Source organism: Vombatus ursinus, unplaced genomic scaffold (assembly GCF_900497805.2).
Source record: "Vombatus ursinus unplaced genomic scaffold, bare-nosed wombat genome assembly UNPS02014804.1, whole genome shotgun sequence".
Classification (NCBI taxonomy): Eukaryota; Metazoa; Chordata; class Mammalia; order Diprotodontia; family Vombatidae; genus Vombatus; species Vombatus ursinus.
Genome location: NW_020954582.1, coordinates 7,962,754 through 7,979,429, shown reverse-complemented (window position 1 = coordinate 7,979,429; position 16,676 = coordinate 7,962,754). Strand labels below are relative to the sequence as shown.

The 16,676-nt window shown below is 41.0% G+C and overlaps 1 protein-coding gene across 1 annotated transcript; it reads left to right on the top strand.

Annotated features, from left to right (window-relative positions):
* The first annotated feature begins 12,208 nt into the window (after nt 1-12,208).
* Nucleotides 12,209-12,484, top strand: LOC114051648 (ubiquitin-like protein 5). Its single transcript, XM_027874036.1, has one exon. The coding sequence runs from the start codon at nt 12,209-12,211 to the stop codon at nt 12,482-12,484; it is 276 nt and encodes a 91-aa protein (XP_027729837.1).
* Nucleotides 12,485-16,676: the final 4,192 nt, after the last annotated feature.

Below are 16,676 nucleotides of genomic sequence, written 5' to 3'. Positions count from 1 at the left end.
CAGTGTGGGATTTTAATTGGGACATAAAGGGAGGAGTGGTTGTGAGCTAGTACTGAACTGATTGAGGAAGGAAGGGGAGTAATCAGGAGGGGGGTAGACAACAGATACCAGGATTTTGATTGTTGGAAGATCTGGATTGTGTGAACTCCTTGAAGGCGGGCACCATTTTGTCTTTGTATCCCCAGGACCTGGCACAGAACCCTCCACTTTGTAGGGACTCAGTAAGTACTTGTTGAATTAAATCAGATGGATTTGAATTGGTTATGATATACATTTAGAATAAACCTAAATAGTTACATGGAGGGAAACAGATCTCCCTAGAATGTGGTTCCAGACTCTCCCAACTACCACTGGACTTAGGTGTTAGATGGGAAATCTGTAGAGCTTATCTGTCTGTCTGTCTGTCTGTCTGTCTGTCTGTCTATCTATCTATCTATCTGCCTATTATCTACCTGCACATGCTGTCATGTATCTCTATGATCTATACATATCTTCAAGTCAAGAAGGGAAGGACAAATCTTTATGGACTCAGAATTTGGAGCACCGAAAAATGGTTAATTAATAGATCAGCAAGAATATTAAGAGCCTGTTAAATCCCTACAAGGTTGTTGATAAGCATCACTGGAAGGAGTTCTCAAACTGGGAGTTCCCCAAGCTGATGAAATCCCAGATCCTTCATATATTCAAACACTACTGGCCCTTGCCTCCTCTTGGAGAAATGTAAACCAATTACAGGATTGTAAGCCACGATCATACTATGAATATATGATTCGAACATACCTGTGTCATACTAATATGATTTTATTTTAGCTACAACAATTCATGAAGATGATCTACTCAAGTGGAGAAGGGCATTGGTTCCAAGGTTATACATGTATCACTAGAAGGGACCCTAGAGGTCCTCTTGTTCAAGTCCTTCACTTTAAGATGAGGAAACTGAGGCTCAGTGAGATCAAGGCACTTGCCCGGGCTTCTTGTTGTTTCTCCTTCATTTTCGAAGAGGACCAATCACATCACAGGGTGGTGTCTTGACTTGTGTGCAAATTGGATTTAAGTGAGGCAGACTTGCACAGGGTTGGATTTAAGTGAGGCAGAGTTGCACAGGGTTATCAGCCTCTTCAAGACTCTTACTTGCCCAGGCACACACAGGTGGTAAGAGGCAAGCCATCCTGTGATCTCCCTCTAGTCAAAGAGCGTGTGTCAATGGAATCACAAACCCTTGAATTATCAATAAATTCGATCCCTTCCCATTCTGAATGGCTCTTTTTGTTGGGTGGTGGGGTTCTGACCTGTGATTTTGTAAGTATGGGAAGTTCCTGGTAGGGAAACCTCTACTATCTCATAAAGCTCTCTGACTCATGATCTTTTCAGTTTGGCTAGGCCACTGAGCTACTAAGTGATTGACCAATCACATGCTCCTGTGGCTAGTATGTTTCAGAGGCAGGATTTGAACCTGTGCCTTCCTGACTGACTCCAAGGTTGGCCTTTGTCAGCCTTTGTCCTGCTGCCTTTTGGAACTCCACTTTGTGTTCAAATTCAGCTTCTCAAAACTCACAGTGCAGTACTCGAGCTCTATAGATTTTCCTGACATACTCAATTTCTCTGCCATACTCCGGTGAAATTTTATGTCTATTGCAGGTGTTAATTTGATTGCCCACCTTTCAGCTCTTTTTCCCAATGATTCTCATGAAAAAATAAAAACCTTATTTGATTCTTTGGTATCTCTTACCATATTTACTCTCTCTCTCTCTTTTTCTCTTTCCCTCCTCTCTCTGTCACACTCTCTGTCTCTTTGTGTCTGTCTCTGTGTGTATCTCTCTGTCTATTTGTCTCTCTCTTCTCTCCCTGTCTCTTTCATTTGACAAGAACCTTTTACTCAGTGCTGAGAAATGTACTGGAAACTGGGGATACAAACACAAAATACTCAGGGCATTAACTCAAACATAAAACCAAGAGCCATTCTCCAATGGGTAACTCACCAAATGATATGAACAAGCAGTTCCCAAAAGAAGCATTGCGAGCTATTAACAGCCTTATCAACGATAGCTCCATACCACTAGTGTGCATCAGAACAACCCTCACCTCCAGCAAACTGGCAAAGAAGACAAACATGGGACTAGCTGCTATTGGACGACTGTGGAAAGACAAGTGCCCAAGACCACTGTTAGCAGAGCTGTTGTGAAGTGATCTAGTCATTCTGGAAAGTACTTTGGAATTATGCAAATAAAGCGTCTAAAGTTTCCATAGCCTTTGACCCAGAGGTTCCATCCCTAAGCATCAACCTCAAGAATTTCAATGACACAAATAAGGGTCCCAATCCTAAGTCCAGCTGCTGCTCTTTCTGTGATGTTCCTCAAGGAGAGGGGGAGGACCAGGGTAGTGATGCCTCTGGCCTTCACTGCAGAGGCTGCTTCTGGGATTCTTCTGGCCTCCTCACGCCCTCTCACTTCATGGATCCATTCAGTTGCCGATCCTACCTCCACCCCATCTTTCACATCTGACCCTTTGACTCCATTCACAATGCTACCACCTTAGTTCAGGCCCTCATCACCTCTCATCTAGATTGTTGTAATGGACTCCAAATGGGCCTCCCTGCCTCAAGTCTCCCCCTACTCCAATCAATCCTCCATGTTGCTGCCAAAGTTATTTTAATGTACATCTGACCATGTCACTCTCCTCAATACATTCCAGCAGCTCCTTACTACTCCTATGGTCAAATACAAGCTTCTCTATTTTGCTTTTTAAAGCACCATGCAGCCCAAGTCCAGTCAATTTTCCAACTTTATTTTGTATTCCTCATCCTCCTACACTTTGCAGTCCAACTAGACTGGCTTTTTCTGCCATTCACAAACTGCACACCATCTCTGGACTCCAGGCCTTTGCAGTGGGTGTTTCCCACTTCTTCCTCACGTCTTCTTCACAGAATCCCTCTGTCCCTTCAAGACATAGCTCAATCACCACATTCTACATGAAGCCTTTCCTGATTGTTCTCAGCGCTGGTGACCTCCCTCTCAAACGACCTAATATCCAATGATCCCATGTATCCTGCATATGTATACTCTGTGTACCCTGCTTCCCAGGGGCGTTGTGAAATTCAAATGAGATAATAATTGCAAAGCACTTAGCATGGTGCCCGACATAATAAGTACTATATAAATGGTACTTATTATATTTGCATTATATATATATATTTATATATATATACATATACTTGTTTATATATGTACATGTACACACACATTTAAATATATCTATATCTATCTGCCTATCTATCTTTATCTTGACTACTAGAATGAAAACTTTTTTTTTTAGGCAATTGGGGTTAAGTGACTTGCCCAAGGTCACACAGCTAGTAAGTGTCAAGTGTTTGGTCTGAGGCCAGATTTGAACTCAGGTCGTCCTGACTTCAGGGCTAGTGCTCTATCCACTGCATCATCTAGCTGCCCCTAGAACGAAAGGTTTTTAAGGGTGAGGATTATCTCATTCTTTGTATTTGTATCCCTGGCACCTATCACAGTGCCTGGCACGTAGTTGATGCTTAATTAATGCTTACAAATTGTTTGATTGGGTAGCTAAGTGGCACAATGGATAGAATGTTGGCCCTGGAGTCAGGAAGACCCATCTTCATGAGTTCAAATCCAGCCTCATACACTTACTAGCTGTGTGACCCTGGGCAAGTCACTTAACCCTGTTTGCCTCAGTTTCCTTGTCTGTAAAATGAGCTGGAGAAGGAAATAGCAAACCACTCCAGTACCTTTGCCAAGAAAATCCCAAATGGGGTCACAAAGAATTGGATACGACTGAAACAACCCAAACAACAACAACAATTGATTACCCAAAAGCATTCATAACAGTACTTTCTGTGACAGCAGAGACCTGGGAACCAATGAGGTTCCCTTCAATTGGGGAACAAGTTGAGTAGTACCTGAGTGGGAAGGAATACTACCGTGCTGTCAGAAGTGCTTGATAACAATCATTCAGGGGGGAGCTAGGTGACACAGTGGATAGAGCACCGACTCTGGAGTCAGTAGGACCTGAGTTCAAATCTGGCCTCAGACACATAAAAACTCACTAGCTCAATGACTCTCGGCAAGTCACTTAGCCCCAATTGCCTCACCAAAAAAAACATCATTCAGAAAGAATTGAGGCATTTCATACGAATGGAGTGAACAATCACATGAAGCCAAACCTTGCGTCATTATAATGACTAAGCCTGGTCCCAGAGAAGAGTTGAGACAGTGCCGAAAGAGAACTGTCTTTGCAGGATGAGGACCTGGGTTCAAATTCTGCCTCTGACGCCTTATTACCCGTGAGAACCTGGCTAAGCTGCTGAAGGTCTCTGGGCCTCAGTCTCCTCATCTTCAAAATCAAAGGATTTACAAGATGCCTCTTGAGGACCCTTCCAGCTCTAAGTCTATGATTTGATCATTTCTTTTCCTCTTCAGGATAACATGCTTAAGGGCTTAGAATAATTTCTCTCTTCATTGTTTTTTCAAGTTCAGGCACGGGGCTTCCGGCTTAGCTGCGAGCAGTCTACAGATCAGAGTGAGATTCCTTCCGTAATTCATCTGGGAACCAAAGGAGAAATGTGGGTCTTGCAATTACCTTTCAACATTTTATTTGGAGTCTGTTCAAAGTTCTCCCTGCAGCGATTCCTTTTTAGGTCATTAAAGTGCTTAGGAAATCATCAGGTGATGGAAGCTGCGGGCTGTGAACCCACTGGCTTGTGTATTTGGTATTTTAAAACTAAATGGGAAAATTCTGTAGAATTAGGTCTTACAGGTGAGAATGAACAGGTGTGACTTCTCCCAGCCCACTGCTGATGATTGAAAGTAGACATTCTTCCATTCAAATGCTCCTGGATTCTGAAAAGCTTTGTCAGAAATCGGAATCAATCAATAGATATTTACTCGATGACAAGCACTGTATCAGACACTGGGGATATAAGCACAAGGGATGAAATACTCCCCACTCCCAAGGAGCTTACATTCTGTTGAGGGAGACGTTTATAAAAATATATGCAACATCAGTATGAAGTTGATAAATAGGTATACGCATATAAATTGTATATATGATTATGCATGTGTGCATGTATGTTCAGTCATTTCAGTCGTGTCTGACTCTTCATGGGTTTTCTTGGGAAGGATATTGGAGTGGTTTGCCATTTCCTTCTCCAGCTCATTTTACAGATGAGGAAACTGAGGCAAACAGGGTTAAGTGACTTGCCCAGGGTCTCACAACCAGGAAGTGTCTGAGGCTGGATTTGAATTCAGGTTCATCCTGACTCCAGGCCCAGCGCTCAATCTACTGTGCCATCTAGTTGCCCAATTTATGCATATAAAAAGTAATTAAATACAAAGTAGTTTGGAGGGAGGGTACGAGCAGTTGAGAAAATCAGTAAAGTCTTTGAACAGAAAAAAGGAGAGAGTGTGTTCCAGACATGGGGCATAGCAACTACAAAGGCCAGGTGATGGGAGGTCATAGCTTCCTTCAGCGTTGATGCCAGTAGCTGGCTTGAGTGTTCCTCACACAGCAAACACCCTCCAAAAAGCACAACAAAGTACATTGAAATTTTGGGCATTCTCTTATTTCAACATATAAGAAATGTATACAAAAGCAATTTCAAAATTATTTTGAAACTCATGGGCTTTGACAGTATTATTAAGTTGGAAAGTAATCCAGTACTGGCCAATCAATCAACTGATCCATCAGCAAATTTTCATCTCATTTCATAAGACTGTCTTTATAGAAGAGAGATTAGACTGGACACCAGTGGGAAGATCAAATGTAATGGAGAAAGGTTGTTGTTTGTTGGCCTGGACCTTTGATTGGAAATTTTGATGGTCTATGGAATATCCAAGTAGGAAATTGTCTCTACCAATGCAGACCAGAGCCTTCCCTGTAAATTGTCATCTTGGGTTGCTGCTTAGGGGCCCTAAGAGGATAAGTGACTTGCCCAGGGTCCCATCACCAGTGACTGTCAGATATGAGATCTGAACCCAGGTCTTCCTGACTCTGAAGCTGACTCTTTATCCACTAAAGCACCCCATCTCAATGTAAGGAGATACTTATAACAATGAGTGCTATCTCAAAGTGGAGTGGACTGCCATGGAAGATAGTGGATTCCTCTGCATGACAAGCATCTGAACCAAGATAAATGGCCACTTAATTGGTGAGTGTTTTCCAGAGAGGATATTAATTCAGGTATAGGTTGGGCTAATTCAAGGGTGGGAAACCTGCAGCCTGGAGGACACATGTGGCCCTCTAGGTCCTCAAGTGCGGCTCTTTGATGGAATCCAAACTGTTCTGTGAAGTCTGGATTCAGTCAAAGGGCCACACTTGAGGACCTAGAGGGCCACATGTGGCCTCTAGGCTGTAGGTCCCCCACTCCTAGATGAATTGTGGGGGTCCCTTGTAACCCTGAAATTCTGTGGGTCTTCAATGGCTAGCCAAGGACTTGAAGAATTAGAGTAGAAAATCAGAAACAAAAACAGTTTGGGGTACAATAGGGTACAAGCTGTGATTTTACATGGAAGGGGGGCTTACTGATTGATTTTTCAAAGGCACCCATAGAGCTACCAGTCAATGTGGTCACAATCCTATTGTAGAGGAAGCTCACCATAACAGATAAAACATTGGACTTGGGGGTCAGGAAAATCTCTGTTCAAAGTCCACTTTAGATACTGTCTAGCCAGGTAACTCTGGACAAGTCACTTAACCTCTCCCAGCCTTGATTTCCTCACTTGTAAAATGGGGATAATAACAGCACTTTACTTACAAAGTTGTTGTGAGGATCATATAAGATAATATGTAAGTGCTTTACAAACTTTAAAATGTCATATAAATGCTAGCTATTTATCATCATCATCATCATCATCATCATCCAAATGGAGCACAAAACAGCAGCACTGTGTGGTGAGACCAAGTATCACGGTGATTTCCTCTTGTTACAGGCAGTGCTCTGCCTTGAGAAACAGTTGTCAGATCAGGAATGCTGCCCTGACATGTTTTGTCTGCAAAGTATAGCCCAGAGAAAAAGAGCATAATATTTCCTGGAATCAATTGGAGTCACAAGGAGCCTGATTATCAGCCCTGTTCCTAGAAGCTTGCCCTCCCTGGCTTTGTTGTTCAGTCATTTTTCAGTTGTGTCTGACTCTTCTGTGACCCCATTTGGGGTTTTCTTGGCAAAGATACTAGAATGGTTGCCATTTCTTCCTCCAGTTCATTTTACAAATGAGGAAATCGAGGCAAACAGGGTTAAGTGACTTGCCCAGGGTTACACAGCTAGTAAGTGTCAGGTCAGATTTGAACTCATGGAGATGAGTCTTCCTGACTCCTGGCCCTAGTGGTAGAAGGATAGGGAGAGACACCGGGTCATCTACATTTCAGCCAACTTGCTGATCCTCAGACACAATATTCCATCTCTCATCTCCACGCTTTTGCACAAGCTTTCCCTCTTATGTAGAATGCACTCCCTTGTCCCTTCTTCCTTGTAGAATCCTTAGCTTCCTTCAAAGCCCAGCTCATGAGCCATCTTTTACTGAGGACTTTCTTGGTCCTTGTTGCTGTAGGGACCTCACCCTGAAAGTCCAAAACGAGCATAGTCAGGTGAGGATGAGGAGCTGTATGAGAAGGCAGATCACAGGCTCCTAACAAATGCTTGTTGAGGGGGCAGAGCCAAAATGGAAGAGAAAAGGGAGCAAACCCCCAGAGCTCTCCCCCAAACCCTTCCAAACACCTTTAAATAGTCATAAAACAATTCCTGGAGCAGCAGAACCCACAAAAGGATGGGGATGAAATAATTTTCCAGCCAAAGACAACTTAGAAGGTCGGCAGGAAAAGTCTGCCGTACCTGGGTGAGAGTGGAGTTCAGTCCAGTGCAGACTGTGCCAGTAGAGCCCCAACCACAGCAGACCAGGGGCAGATCTTGGGAGGGACTGAATCAGCAGCAGTGATAGCAGCGGCAGTGGCTGCTTCCAGAGCTCTCAGCCCACAGAAAATAAAGGAGTCAAAGTACTGGTCAGGAGATTACAGGGGTTTCTTTGTTAGCACTGAGGCAGAACTCTGTTGCTTTGCCCATACTTGGATCCAGGTTGCAGTCCTGGGCGGCAGTCCCAGGGCAAAGAGGAACACTAGCACATCCAAGCTTGCAGCCATAGTGGAAGGGGGACCCTCATCACAGTTCCAGGACAGAAAAGAGTGCTTTCAGCTGCTCACAGATGAGAGCACAGGCCAGGAGAATAGTAATCACACCTCTCCTTAGATCAGACCACCTTGGAAGAACTAAAAACTTCAAGGTCCCTGGAAGTATCTCTGAAAACAACTGCACAAAATCCCTGAAGCTTGGTATAGTGCACTCTCCACCTTGGAAGCAGAGCCCTACTTTAACAAAGGGTTAACATCAAGAAACAGGCTGGGAAGATGAATTTTTTCAGAATTTTCAGTTGAAAAAAGTTCTGACCATAGTAAGTTACTATGGTGACAGAAAAGATCAAAATACACACTCAGAAAAAGAAAACAAAGTCAGCCTTCCTATATCCAAAGCCTCCAAGACAAATATGAATTGGTCTCAGACCATGAAAAAGCTTGAAAAAGTTTTTAAAATTAAGTAAGAGAGGTAGAGGAAAAATTGGGAAGAAAAATGAGAGTGATGCAAGATAGTCATGAAAAGCAAGTCAACTGCTCGGTAAAGGAGACAAAGTAATACTGAAGAAAATAATACCTTAAAAAAAGACTAGGCCAGGGCAGCTAGGTGGAGCAATGGGTAGAGCGCCAGCCCTGAAGTCAGAAGGACCTGAGTTCAAATCCGGCCTCAGACCAAACATTTGACACTAGCTGTGTGACCCTGGGCAAGTCACTTAACCCCAATTGCCAAAAGGAAAAAAAAAAGGCTAGGCCAAATGGTAAAAGAGGTACAAAAAGCCAATGAGGACAAGAATGCCTTAAAAAGCAGAATTGGCCAAATGGAAAAAGAGACATGGAGAGGATTCTGGGAAGATGTGGGAGTAGGTCAGAAAATTCCATGCTCTCCAGATTTCCCCCACAAATGAGATAAAATAGCACCTCAGGGCTAACATAGAACAGTAAAAATAAGTAAGAGTAGGGGCAGAACAGATTGTCCTCCTGGGACAATTGGATATGATCCGAAGAAAAATCCCACCATGAGGTGTGGTATCTGTGAAGAATAAACACCTCCAGGTGGTTCTGCTTAAACAGCAAGTGGTGAGCCCTGGGGTTAGCTGGATTGGGAGGCTGCCTTGGCCCCAGCCACAGGAATTTTTACCCCTGGGACAGTGAGGGGAGTTGGCCATCTGAGCCAGGGAAGGTTGAGGGAAGCTTTGCTGACCAGGAATGCCAGACCCAGCTGTGCTGTAGAGCTGTGGTTCTAGGTGAAAAGGAATCAGCTCATTCCCCATGAGTGCAGAAGCAGTGGGGTAGGGATGCTGCTGGTTATGAGAAATTACTGGAGGTTAGAGGTCTTGGTTTCAGTTTCAGGCCAGAGGGGAGAACTGAAGGAGGAGCTGAGGCCATCCCCCATATCCCAGGGCTAGAGGTGATTACAAAAAATAAGCTGCTACAAATAAAAAAATGCACAGGCAAAGGAAAAAAAAATCAGCCATAGAAGTTACTATGAGAATAGGGAAGAATGGGGCTTGTCTTCCTTTAGAGGAGGATATTGAAGCAAAGGAACCCTCTTCTATTCCAAAGAGTAATGTCAAATGGTCACCTGCCCAAAAAGAATTCATAGAAGAACTTTAAAAAGACTTTAAAAATCAAATGAGAGAAGTTGAGGAAAAACTTAAAAAAAAATAAGAACAATCCAAGAAAAACAAGAAGATTATGAAAAGAAAGTTCAACCAATTAGAAAAGGAGATTAAGAATCTTAAGGAAGAAAATGACTCCTTGAAAATCAGAATTGGGCAAGGGGAAGCCAGCGAAGTCAAAGGAGATCAAGAAATAACAAAACAAATTATAAATAATGAAAAGATAGAAGAAAATGTAAAACATTTCATAAGAAAAACAACTGATCTAGAGAACAGATCAAGAAGAGGAAAAATAAGAATAATCAGACTACCTGACAGTTATGATCAAAAAAAGAATCTTGAACCAATAATACAAGAAATAATTAAAGAAAATTGTTCTGAAGCATGAGAATAAGAAAGGAAAGCAGAAATAGAAAAAAAAAATCCACCATTCACCACCTGAAAGAGATCCTATGAGGAGAAACCCACAAGAATATCATAGTCAAATTCCAAAACCCCAAGTTCAAGGATAAAATATTACAAGTAACAAGAAAAAAAGAATTTAAATATGGCAGTGCCACAATTAGAATCACACAAGATCTAGCAGCAGTGACACTAAAAGACCACAGGTCTTGGAAGACTATATGTCGAAGAACAAACAAACTGAGATTCCAACTGAAAATATACCCAGCAAAGTTAAGCATAATCTTGAATGAAAAAGAAAAGGATATTTAATGAATTGTCAGACTTTCAAGATTTTGTTTAAAAAAACCTAAACTTAATAGAAGATTTGAAATACAATATCCAAGAGAAATATAAGGTACATACCAAAGATTAATTATAAGGGACTCAAGAAAGACAGTTTACCTTTATTTATGAGGAAATGTAAAATGTATATCTAAGATTGTTATTAGTAATTGGGTAGTTAATAAGAAAAATTAATAAGATTACTAAGAAAATTAATAAGAAAGAAAGACCTGAGTATAATATGATTTAAAAAATAAAACCATTTAGTAATAGCTAAAAAAAGTAATTATATTATACAAAAGGTATGAGGGGAGGAACTGACACAAAGGAATTAGATGGAGGAGGAGGGCTGGTAATTCTGGAAACTTTCATTGGGAATGGGTTCAAAAGGTAACAATACATATATATCAAGAAGAGGATAAAAGTCTTCTAAATTCAGAAAGAAATAAAATGTTAAGGGGATAGGGATGGGGAGAGGATAAGGGAGGGATCTCTAGAGGGAAAGGTGAGAGAATAGGTTAAAGGAGGGTATAGAAGGGTGTTTAGATTGAGAATGGGAGGATATGAGAGGGACCCTTGGAGGTGGTGTAGGTTAAGTAATAGGAGGGCAATGTAGTGGGTAGGAATAAAGTAAAGGAGTTAGGGGATATAGGAATTAGGAGATATGCACAAATAGAAAATAAAGCTCAGGAGCAGAATTTGTTAGGGAAAAAGGAGCAAGGGTGGTAATTGTGATCTTAGACAAAGTTAAGGTTAAAATGGATTTAATCAAAAGAGAATACTAGGGAAACTACACTTCATGTCAGGTATATTCATCAATGTTATTTTGGACTATTTAAAACAACTAGACAATACAAAGTTGGAATATTGCTGTGGTGTAGGAAATGATGAGTTGGTAGGCTTGGAAAAATATAGAAAGACTTAGGAAGGAAGAGGTTATCTACTCTCAAAGAAACAGAGGACAAATAAGTATAGTTCAGTCTTATATAGATACATATGAATGTATGTGTCTATATACAAGTATGATTATAGATTTCTAAGTGTATGTATGTATGTATAGCTACGTATGAATACATATATTTGTATATCTTTGTGTGTATGTCTATATGTCTATATATATATACATATATGTGTATGTATGCATATATATGTAAATACATCCATGCTTAATTGTAGCCTTGTAGTGGGGGGCGGGGAGGAAGAGGAAAAAAGAACAAAGGAAAAAGTGACCAGTAGAGAACAAAAGAAAACTTACAAGGAAGCAAAGAAAAGATATACAGCTCTCACCACAATGCTTAGTATTTACTTTATAGGCTTTCTTTAAATAGAAATGTATTGCTGAATATTTTGAATCCTTTCTCATGTTCTGCTGTGCACATTGCAAAAAGACGCACAAAAATTCACTGAAGAAAAAAGCTCCTTAGAAAGTAGAATTGGCCAAATGGAAAAGGAGGTATAAAAGTTTACTGAAGAAAATAATTTCTTAAAAATTAGAATTGAGCAAATGGAAGCAAATGACTTCACGAGAAATCAAGAAACAATAAAACAAAACCAAGAGAATAAAAAAAAGAAGACAATGTGCAACATCTCATTGGAAAAACAACTTACTTGAAAAATAGATTCAGAAAGAGAATTTAAAAATTATTGGACTACCTGAAAGCCATGTTAAAAAAAGAGCCTAGACATCATCTTTCAAGAAATTATCAAGGACAGAGTCCATGCACAGTGAGACCAGAGCTGCAGGTGCTGGTGGCCAAGGGCATCCGAGAACCACGATCGAGGTCGTGTGCAACTACCGACTGGGCAAGAAGGTTTGTGTGAAGCACAACCCCAAATACTCTATAGGAGGCCTAAAGAAACTGATTGTGGCCCAGATGGGCACACCTTGGAACAAAATCATCCTGAAGAAATGGTACATGGTCTTCAAGGACCACGTGATGCTAGGGGACCATGAAATCCATGATGGAACAGATCTAGAGCTCTATTACCAATAGAGGATGACCAATGTCCTGGTGCCCAGATCTGCATCTATTTCCTCCTTTTTTTTTTTAAATATAAAAGGCTAATAAAATAACTTTTAAAAAAGAGCAAAGTTAATAGAGCAGCTTCCATTGGGTTTCCAGTGGCCCTAAAGTACAGACACATGGTGAAAGTGCTTTAGAAATCAACCAATCATAGATTCAGAGAAACTAGGCAAGACTTGTTTGAACTGCTGCCAAGTGAAGTGAGCTGCGACAGAAGAACAATTTATACAATAAAAAACAATATTGTAAAGACAAGCAACTCTGCAAGACTTAGAAACTTTGATCAATACCATAACAGATCACAATGACAGAGGACACAGGATAAAACAGTACTGCTCACCTCCAGAAAGGGAGGTGATGGACTTAATGTGGAGATAGAGGCATAGTTCTTATTTCTTTTTTAATGTGACCAATGCAGAAATTTGTTTTGCTTGACCATACGTGTTTGTAATATGGCTTTGTTTTCCCTTGATTTCTCAGTGAGGAAGGAAGTAAAGGTGAGAAAGACAATTCATAATTGAAAATAAAATGTAATTTAAAAAATAAAAAAAAAGAAATTATCAAGGAAAACTGCCCTGATATTCTAGAACCAGAGGGTAAAATAAAAATTGAAAGAATCCATGAATCACCCCCTGAAAGAGATCCCAAAGTGAAAACTCCCAGGAATATTATAGCCACATCCCAGAGTTCCCAGGTCAAGGAGAAAATATCACAAGCAACCAGAAAGAAACAATTCAAGTATCATTAAGCCATAGTCAAGATACCACAAGATTTAGCAGCTTATGCACGAAAAGATCAGAGGGCTTGGAATATGATATTCCAGAAGGCAAAGGAGCTTGAATTGCAACTAAGAATCACCAACCCAGCAAAACTGAGTATAATCCTTCAAGGTAAAAAAATGGATATTCAATGAAATGAAGGACTTTCAAACATTCTTGATGAAAAGACCAGAGCTGAATAGAAAATTTGATTTTCAAATACAGGACTCAAGAGAAGCATAAAAAGGTAAGCAGGAAAGGGAAATTATAAGGGACTTAATAAGGCTAAACTGTCTACATTCCTACATGGGAAGATGATACTTGTAACCCATAAGAACTGTCTTGTTATTAGCATGGTTAGAAGGAGTATATATAGACCGAGGACACAGGTGTGAGTGGAACATGAAAGGATGATATCTAAAAAAAAATACAATTAAGGGGTGAGAGAGGAATGTCCTGGGAGAAAGGGAAAGGGAGAGGTAAAATGAGGTAAATCATCTCAAATAAAAGAGGCAAGAAAAAGCTTTTGCAGTTGCTGGGAAGAGGAGGAAGGTGAGGGGGAGTGAGTGAACCTTATTCTCATCAGAAGTGGCTCAAAGAGGGAATAACGTACACACTTAATTAGGTATAGAAATCTATCTTACCCTATAGGGAAGTAGGAGGGGAAAGGGATAAAAGAAGGGGGAATGATAAGAAAGAGGGTAGATTGAGGGAGGGGATAGTCAGATGCAAAGGGTGAAAGGAGAGAGAAAATAGAATGGTGGGGGGATGGAATGAAGGGAAAGACAGAAATAATAACTGTGAAAAAACTTTGATGTCAGTTTCTCTGATAAAGGCCTCATTTCTCAAAAATATAGAGAACTGAATCACTCTCAGTTTTTCCTCTACTTCTCTTACTTGCTTCTCAAAATCCCTTTTGAGCTCTTCCAAGGCCTGGGACTGAATCATATTTTTCTTGGAGGCTTTGGATGTAGGAGCTTTGACTTTGTTGTCTTCTTCTGGTTGTATGTTTTGATCTTCTTTGTCACCAAAGTAAGATAATATAGTCTGACTCTTTTTGTGCTGCTTACTCATGATCCCGGCCAATTACTTGAGTTCTAAATTCTTTGTTAAGGTAAGAGTCTGCTTCCAATGTGAAGAGTGTGCTGTCCCAAGCTTTGGGGGTTTGTACAGCTGTTATCAGAGCTACTTCTAGGGATCTGAAAATTTTCAGTTCTTCCAAGGTGCTGTGATAAGGGACGAGGTGTTTCCTCTCCACAGCCGCAACAAGCTCCACAACGCCAGCGCTCCTCCTCGCCCCAGGACCACCCCTCAGAACTGTGACCCAGATCCAAGCACCGGTAAAGCAAGAGATTCCTGCCTCAGCACTGGCAAAGAGATCCTTGCAATAACCCTCTGATCAGCCACTTGATTCCCCCTCAGTCTGTGGGCCAGAAGCTCAGGAAAAAGCCGCGGCCCTAGGCCTCTCTCGAGACTTGCGACTGAGACCTAACTTCTCTCTCACTGCAGTCACAGACTTTTCCCACTGACCTTCCAAGTTGTCTTTGGCATTCAGGGGTTGAGAAGTCTGGAAACCGCCACAGCTGTCTGTGATTCAGTCCTCTGAGGCCTGCTCCAGGGTCGCTGCTGCCTGCGTGCCCACACCAAACTGAGCTCCTCTCCCTGACCGGCATGATATACCTTTCCGATCAACCATCCAGGCTGTCTTTGGCAGGAAATTTGTTTCTCTCTGTCCTTTTGTGGGTTCTGCTGCTTTAGAATTTGTTTAGAGCCATTTTTTTAGGTATTTGGAGGGCTTTGGGAGAGAGCTCAAGACAATCACTGCTTTCCCTCTGCCATCTTGGCTCCACCCTAGAGAACTGAATCAAATTTATAAAAGTAAGAGCCATTCTCCAATTGATAAATGATCAAAAGACATTAACAGTTTTCAAATGAAGAAACCAAAGCTATCTATAGACATATAAAAATGCTCTAATTTACTATTGATGGGAGAAATGCAAATTAAAGCAATTCTGAAGTACTACTTCATTCCTATTAGATTGGCTAATGGGACAGAAAAGAAAAATAACAAATGTTGTTGAGATGTGGAAAAAATGAGACTTTAATGCACTCTTGGTGGAGTTGTGAACTGATTCAACCATTCTGTAGAGCAATTTGGAACTATGTCCAAAGGGCTATAAAATCATGCATACCCTTTCACCGAGCAATACCACTACCAGGTCTGTATCCTAAAATAGATTAAGAAAAGGAAAAGGACCCATATTTACAAAAATATTTATAGTAGCTCTTTTATGATGTCAAGGAATTGGAAATTGAGGGGATGTCCATCAACTGGGGAATGGCTGAACAAATTGTGGTATGTGATTATGATGGAATACTATTATGCTATAAGAAATGATGAGAAGGATGCTCTCAGAGAAACCTAGAAAGACTTACATGAGCTGATGCAAAGTGAAATGTATTGTGTATAAAGTAACAGCAATACTGTGTGATGACCAGCTGTGAATGATTTAGCTATTCTCAGCAATATAATGAGCCAAGACAACTCTGAAGGACTTATGATGAAAAATGCTGTGCATCCTCAGACAAAGAACTGATGGTGTCTGAAAACAGATTGAAGCATACTTTTTTATTTTCTTTATTTTTCTTGAGGTTTTTTTTTTTTGGTCCATGTTTTCTTTCACAGCATGACTAATATGGAAATATTTTGCATGACTACATATGTATAGCCTATATTGAATTGTTTGCCTTCCCAATGAAGAGGGGTGAGGAGGAAGGGAGAGAATTTGGAACTCAATGTTTTAAAAATGAATGTTAAAATTGTTTTCACATGTAATTGGGGAAAAATAAAATACTAAATAAATTTAAAAAATAAATGCTTGTTGAGTTCTTATCACTCCACTAACGTCCTCTTTCTGCCAATTAACCTACCAATCAATAAACATTTCTTAGGCAGTTCTGGTATGCCAGACATTGTGCTAGGTGCTGGGGATAGAAAGACAAAAATGAGAGAGTCCCTGCCCTCCAGTGGCTTACAGTCTCTAAGGTACCTCATAGCTTTCAGTAGATGATTCTCTGATGCCCTGAGGCAGAGGCAGTGTTGGGTTCCATGCTAATGAGCAAAAAAGACCCAGGGAGCTCAGGTGGGTCAAAGGTGCTCAGACTGAGATACCAGGCCAAAAGCTCCAGGAACACAATGCTGTTAGGAAGATCCTGAGAGGCAACAGGAATAATTTTCCCCCATGTGGGCCAGACGAGTCCTTTCGGATGCCATCTTTGTTGTGGCATGTACAAAGGGGACTAAAGTTTCTCAAAGGCTGTTGCAGCACAAACTCTGACAGGTCATAGCAAGTAGGAATGGATCATGGGTCATAGTTGTGGGGCTGGAAGGAACCTCAACCCCC

Coding starts and splice junctions, on each gene's coding strand:
- LOC114051648 (XM_027874036.1), top strand. CDS start 12,209: ATGCACAGTGAGACCAGAGCTGCAGGTGCTGGTGGCCAAGGGCATCCG.